A 7,535-nucleotide genomic window follows, 5' to 3' on the forward strand; every position below is an offset into this window, starting at 1 on the left:
CTAGATTTGTCATCAAGAGGTCTTGCCATCTTCTGAAGCTTCTTTTTTTCACTACTACTTGAGTATTCTATTCTTCACATAGTGAGCCCTCTTCCCTTCTTCCATCCCGAAAAACATTTTGGTCTTCGTAGATGAATCAAGTATAATCGAAGCAGCATCTATCACATCATCATCAGTAAGACCATCAATCTTCTGTAGCTCCTCAAACAACTGTTTGTTGGTGTCTGATTCTTGGGCCAATGTACTACGAATTGCTTCAAAATGTGAAAGAGTGCCTGATACAAACTTGCTGAAAGAATTAGCCATCAGATTAAGACCATTCGAATCACCACTTGATTCACCAGATACAACATCCAAAGAAGATGATCTAACCCTCTTCCTCCTCCTACCTTTATCATTACTGTTATTGGCTTCGTCCACTGATCCAGATTGGTTACTTTGTTCTTGTTCAGTTTCCTGTTTTGTTTCGTTCTCCCTTTCTTGCTCATCTTCTTTATCTATCTCTTCCAACTCTTCAGCTAAAGAAGCAGCTCCTTTACCATTTGCTCTATCTTCAGCAAATATTTCAACCAATGCGTCCAAATGAGGAAAAACTTTCCCATACACTCCCTTTATACTTGGATGAGACTGCAAAATCCACAAATTGGGTATCAGTGCAGTTAAAATAAACAGTGCACTGAGAATCAGTGCAGTAACAGTGCATTTAAAATAAACAGTGCACTGAGTATCAGTGCAATAACAGTGCAGTAATCTGAGAGTTGCAGACCTAGAACTAAAGATATTAGACCAATGCCTGCGACTTAATTCCATTTAGAAAGGTCAGAACACAATTAATAACACTTTATTCTAGTCTTGTCTATTTCAACACCCAAGTTTTAAATCATGTCATTCAATCCAGGATTTCTATGATTACCCATTTGATTAGGAACATCACCAGTGGGAGAATTACAGCTTAAATCAAGAGGCGGAAGAGACTCTAAGCTAACAATAATTGTATGAATTAGGAACTGTTCCATTTGACTACCAGCCAATAATACACAAGCAAAACACTATTTTAAGTAAAGCTGAAGAATGCAGAACAATCACAAGAAATCAGATTAGGTCACAAGTGAATGGAGCTGAAACCAGATAAGAGGATTACCCATTTCAGATCCGATTGAGTCACAAAAGAAAACTTGAGTTGAAACTGGGAACCAAACATACACCGTCTATTCAACCAAAAATACTTGTGACAATTCTTCATATGGTGATACTTCTTACTTATCTCTGTAGTGTGTTGTTGTATTACGTTTTTCATTAGCAAACCAGTTAAAATAGATAACAGTATTTCTGATAAACTATGACTACTCATCATGTAATATAAACAGGACAAAATCACCAAATGCAATTTTTTACCAAAATGATAATCCCAAATCACAGAGATACATCAAGATATACCAAACCCATAATAATTCAAATGTAAACACCTCAGTACACATTCTCTCTCTCTCATAAGGCAAAAAAGAGGTGGCAATTGATCTGCATCAACGATTGGCAACTGCAGTTCTAAGTATTGTTAAGAGTCCTTTTTCTAAATTAACCAAAATAATTCAAGTTTGTCGTGACAAGAACGTGAGCATTCCTAATTGTCTCTGCTAACTTTATGGAACTACATGTTATGCATCAGGTGTAACATAAGAAGGTAATCACATATTAGAAGGTAACAACAACCCACAAATGCAAAGAGCAAAGGGGGTGGAGATACTAAACAACATGTTCAATTCCAAATACAGCCAACAAGGACCCATCCTAACCTAAGTTACCAAACCATGTGGAACCAATGCATGGAAGATTATGGTGTTCATTGTCAAAACAGGGTACAAAATAAATTACACAAGAATCTATTAGACACTGAAGATGCTCATTAGAGGAGAAATTAGAGACACAGCTAATTAAATAGAAAGGAATATATTTAATAATGGTTTGAAATTACCTTAGCCCATTCATCAAATAAATTCTTCTCACACACAAGCTTATTGTTGACATAATCCCATTCAAAACCACTGCCAGCACTTAACATTTCGTTGATTTCCATTGAATGCTTCTTTAAAGTCTTTATTCTCGAATCAATGTTGGTAGTACTTAACCCGGAATTGGGTAGTTTCTCAGCTAATTTTTGCTCAATCACTTTCAAATAGCCAGATTTAAATCCTGTATCACTCTTCCACTTGCCATCAAGTGCAAGTTCCGTCAAAACATCAACCAATATGTCATCTTCAGCTTGTACCCAACTCCGATGAGGTGCCATTACCTGCCTGTTTACAACAAAATTTTGTAAGGTTGAATTCCTGAAAGGTAGGAAATGCAAGTTGCCTGCATCCCCACAAAAAATATGAATCAACTGAATAACAGACATATAGTAATACGTATTAGTACGTTTTCATAGAAAGGTTAATGGTTAATTAAAAACTGAAATATGAATCAACTGAATATAGTAATAATCTATGATGCCAAAAATATTAATGGTTAATTAAAAACTCTTCTTTTAAACATAGTTAAGATTGGGAAGAATGTGCGTAGTGAAGAAACTAAATTTATGACTGATTCGAGGTTCAAGGTTCCTTAGATCAGCTCCCCAGTATTGAATTTATGACTGATTCGAGGTTCAAGGTTTCTTAGATGGAGTGTTATTCCAGGTTTGACAAGGAGCCTCAATAGTAAATACACAAGTTAAAGAATAGTTATAACACTTCAATTTATAATTGTTCTCAAGATCATGAAATGATATTATTGGTGCCTGCTATAATGACACAAAACGATCCATTATGAAGTGTTTCAAAACTCACACCCTTGTTAAAATTGTTCGCGTATCAAGAGGATAAGTAGCACTCAACAAAATATACCTGATCTAAGAGGCCGAAAAGTCTACTAAAACAATTAAATGAACTTAAACAGCATACCTTTTCCGATTACATGCTAATACAGGAAACAGGTTCTTGAAGTTGAACCGAAATCAGGAAAGCGCATATTCCATACCCAGTTCAGTACAAATGGAAGTTATAAAAAATGTAAGCTAATACAGGAAAATGATGAAATCATTTTAACTAACTATGCGCCTACGTCTAAGTGCAGTCCATCTTTCCCACATTTGATCAGCTAACTCCTTTCTCTGAACATCCCAATAATTCGAGGAATCGACATGTTCGATCATTCGACTTTCTTGAGGAGAAACCAAATTAATTGGTCCATCTTCATATTCATCTTCCGGTAAAAATTCATCCATAGGCATTTCTCTCCTAATAAGGTTATGTATCAAACAACAGGCCATGATAAAACGGCAATGTATGTTCACAGGATACCATGAGGGACCCCTAAGTATTGCCCATCTCATTTTCAACAATCCAAAAACTCTTTCAATCACATTCCTAGCCCTACAATGTTTCATATTGAACAATTCTTCAGCTGTCCTGGGTTCTAAACGATCTCGCCCCCATTCCTTCAAATGATAACGTTGACCTCTAAAGGGAGCAAGAAATCCTCCACTATTTGGATAACCGGCATCAACAAGGTAATAGTAACCTAAACAAGTAAGCATGTAAACAACCATCACTATCTTAATAAAAAACATGAAAAACACTTGCTAATCCGCAGATTCAAGTTATAATACTCTAACAAACTTACCATGTGGAACTTTTAAGCCATTTTTTTTGTAAATGGCTTCCCTAAGAACACGAGAATCAGCAGCTGATCCTTCCCATCCAGGATATACATATATAACCTCCAAGTCTTGAGAACATACACCTAAGACATTGGTAGCAATTGCGCTTTTCCTTGTACGATACCTAGGCTTGTCTGCTGTTGCAACGTGGACACTAATATGTGCTCCATCTAATGCCCCTAGGCAGTTCTAAAGGTAAACAAGGTGATGTTAATAGTTCATTAGTGATATTCATGACATATAAGATTAAAAAGGTTATAATATTTTTTTTTTGAGACAATCTCATACCTTAAAGCAGTTCCATCTCTGGTCAACAGAACTTGTAGAGACTGCTACCGGTTCTTTTAACAACTCTCCTTGAAGCCTAATAACTCCTTTCAACACCGTGTTCACATGTCTACTAATCGTATCTCCTGATCGCTTGAATTGAAAACCCACAACTCTATTCTTATGGTGATGCGCAATTACATATAAAAATATCGCCACCATTTCTTCGACATCACAATTCCTATTATCTTCTAGTCCACTAACAGTGCGCAACTTATGACAAAGAATTCTAAAAGTGCGTCTATCGAGACGAAGTTGGGATTTACATTTGGTGTCACTTTTGTATACCAAATCTTCCATCACCCACAATCGTACCATAGTTAATTCAAAACGATCATTAGCTCTTAACACACAGCTTTGATGACGCAAGACATATGAATAGAAATAAATGTAAAATAAAGTTACATCATCCATCGTTGTTCGGATATTGTCTGTCATCATTTCAAGTTTTCTTTTTTTTTGTCAAGACTAGAGGTGCCATACTGGAAGTGGGTCTGAATTTGAAAAGGATAAGAACAAAATGGTCAACCATACATGACTATACATACACGGATGATAAAACAGTAAACAATCATACAGCCACAGGGTGTCTCAAGTCAAATATCATTTGAAGGACATGTTATCAAACTTATGTTAACAATCATACAGTCACAGGGTTTCAACAGACCATTATCTAAGGCTCTGAAACACCACAGAATTAAGAAAAATAAAAGCATTACAGGCCAAATCATTATGAAAACATGTACTCATAATCTAACACAAATTTAGATTCAATAACTATAAATAATGGATCATATCAAGAAATTCAACCATTTTTATTTAGCTTCACAGATAACTCTCAGAAGCGCGGGTATTTTGTAATCATAGCCAACTTTACGATCAAAGACTAAACATAAACATGTACTCATAATCTAACACAAATTTAGATTCAATAGTTAAAAGTGCAGCCAAAACTTTTAAAGGCAAAAACCAACGAAAAACTAAAGCTGTAATTAGATCAGTAAGTAAAAAAAAACATAACACAATCAAGAGACAGTTAAAATATGATTTCATGGATTATATCATAAACCCAACATACACATGCATAAGCTAATTTTATCATAAAACTAAAAAATTACCGAAATCAATTTAAATGAAATTGGTGAACGAATTATACCTTGAAAGTTCTTATTAGTTGAATCAAAGGGAAACACTGATAATACTGTAGTTGATTGAGTCGGGAGAAGAAGAAATAGGTACTGTTGAAAATGAAAGTTAGAGTTCTTGTGGAAGAAATTATTGTTCCTGAGTTGATGATCGATTATCACAAAGCCGAAAATCCAATTGAGATGATAATTGGTCTTTTAATCAATCATTCCTGCAACAAACTGAAAAGAAATCAAAACCCTAACAAAACGAGCAGTTAAAAAAAATGAAATTACATACAGATAGAGAAGAAATAAAATACGAGAATTTAAAACCCTAACCTAATCATCGTATTTCTCCATCTCTCATTCTTCAGTGGTTTCTTTCTTCTTCTCTCTCGATCTCTTCTTCTCTCTGGATCTCAGATGGTTAGAAACTCGCGATCTCTTCTTCTCTCTCGATCTCAGATCGAACGAAATGGTTAGAAACTCTCGATCTCTTCTTCTCTCTCGATCTCAGATGGTTAGAAAATCTCGATCTCTTCTTCTCTCTCGATCTCAGATCGATTTCAGTACCTATACGAATGGTTATTCAGTAAAATGAAAAAAGAAAACCAGATTTTCAGAGGGACAGATTCGTAATTTTCGCTCAGTTCCCTTTGTTTTTTACGGAATCAAATTCCTTTCCACCCACCCACCAATGCAATAGAATAGAGCCCATAGGAGGGAATTGGATTCCTTAGCAATCCAATTCTAAATTTTTTTGGGCTGTTCGGTTCAGGGGAATTGGGCCTATTCCCTTGGAATCCAATTACTGGGTTCCCAATTACCTGAAACGAACGGAATGTGATTAAAAAGAAGTGGAGGGCGCGGGAGACGAAATGTAAGATTTGATTTTCAAAATGAAGTGATAATATACGCACTCTATGGTTTTCTTAAATGAACACCTCATAAAGAGGTCCAAGAAAACAAAGAAAACAAAAAACACAAGTAGGAATTACCTATAGCCTATAAGTACTATTGTAGTGGTATTAGTTAGTGGCATGTTCCCACTAAAGCCCAATAATCGGAGGTCCATAATTAAAAGGAAAAAGGAAAATGGACCCAATTTTTTATCACCTGGTCCTGTATACGTGCGGGACTAGTCATATGTAATTTTAAAATACCTATACTACCCTAGATGCAACGAAACAAGAAGAATCATATCTTTCATTTTCTTCTAAATCGTAATTTCATTTTCCCTCTCCGTTTTTGTCCGGAAGAAGAGCTATGTCAATGGCGATGAAAATCCACAAAAGTGTCTTTCATTGATCCATCGGGTATCATCAAGCAAGATTTTTCTCTAGATTTACTCCTCTTTATCTCCTTCGACTGATCATCTCGAACACCAAAAAAAAACAGTGAGATTATTGTTTTAGTTTCCTTTTTATTTATTTTTAGGGTTTTGATTTTTTTCAATCTATTCTTCTTCACTGGAAGAGTTTTTTTTTTATCATCAATTGGTTATTTTTTACTGAAATTGAAGTGATTTGTTGGATTCAATCTGCTAGTTACAGTTTGTTAATATATATCTAATTTTGGATGAGTACACATATGTAATACTGAAATATGTGCTTTGATTCGGTTATGTACAGTGTTTATCCATTGTTTTTGGGTTCGATCCATGAGTACATATTTGTAATACTGAAATATGTGCTTTGATTCGGTTATATTCATCGTTTCATCAATTTTTCTTTACATGCAGTTGATTTGATCCATGAGTATGTATGTGTAATACTGAAATATGTCCTTTGATTATGTTATATTCATGGATTCATCAATTCTTCTTTACATCCAGTTGATTTTTAGTTCATGAATACGCAATACGTATATGGCGTACTGATAGAAACTTCTTCCGATTCTGTTTTACTCAGAGTTTTGCTACTTTTTGTTTGTTTGATCCATGAGTACATATGCGAAATACTGAAATATGTACTGTATTTATCATTTTTTACTGCATTCTCATGCATTTATAGTGTGTTTGATGGAGTGCATAATGAATGTACTGTATTTTCAATTTTTTATGTATTATGATGATGGAATGAACTGATACTCATTTTTATCTGTTGTTCATCATCCCGTGTTAATATTGTTACGTTTTGGTCACATTTACAGGTTCAAGATGTTTAGTTATAATCCAAACACTAGGAAATTTTTGAGTATACCATTTATGCTCTACAAATCAACTAGTTTTGTTTTTATTATAGAATTTATGTACTGCAAATTCATAGTGTCTAACACACGTAGACTCATCTATGTAAGCATAAGCATGGTTTTTTTAATCAGTATGGAAGTTATATACCGAAAATTCTGAATCTTTTTCCGATTTCTATTAGTGTTGCTTTTTA

General features: G+C 34.6%; 1 protein-coding gene and 1 non-coding gene across 2 annotated transcripts; both read right to left on the bottom strand.

The window, feature by feature from the left end:
- Nucleotides 1-54: 54 nt before the first annotated feature.
- On the bottom strand, nucleotides 55-4,186 carry LOC113279988. The gene is made up of 5 exons (XM_026528619.1): nucleotides 3,986-4,186; nucleotides 3,661-3,886; nucleotides 3,100-3,558; nucleotides 1,973-2,352; nucleotides 55-627 (listed from the first exon to the last, which is right to left on the bottom strand). Exons 1-5 carry the CDS (start codon nucleotides 4,184-4,186, stop codon nucleotides 55-57), a joined length of 1,839 nt encoding a protein of 612 aa, XP_026384404.1.
- Nucleotides 4,187-4,811: 625 nt separating this feature from the next.
- Nucleotides 4,812-4,894, bottom strand: LOC113285052. The gene has a single exon (XR_003328564.1). It is a non-coding gene; the product is annotated as a small nucleolar RNA U36a (small nucleolar RNA).
- Between the last annotated feature and the right edge of the window lie 2,641 nt (nucleotides 4,895-7,535).

Source organism: Papaver somniferum, chromosome 5, assembly GCF_003573695.1.
Source record: "Papaver somniferum cultivar HN1 chromosome 5, ASM357369v1, whole genome shotgun sequence".
In the NCBI taxonomy this organism is placed as follows: Eukaryota; Viridiplantae; Streptophyta; class Magnoliopsida; order Ranunculales; family Papaveraceae; genus Papaver; species Papaver somniferum.

Excerpts from the sequence above, each read along its gene's own strand:
- LOC113279988 (XM_026528619.1), bottom strand. The coding sequence starts at position 4,186 with ATGGTGGCGATATTTTTATATGTAATTGCGCATCACCATAAGAATAGA. Across the intron at positions 3,559-3,660 it reads TGGCTTAAAAGTTCCACATG|GTTACTATTACCTTGTTGAT; the intron begins GTAAGTTTGTTA and ends TTACTTGTTTAG. Across the intron at positions 2,353-3,099 it reads AAGATGGACTGCACTTAGAC|GCAACTTGCATTTCCTACCT; the intron begins GTAGGCGCATAG and ends GTGGGGATGCAG.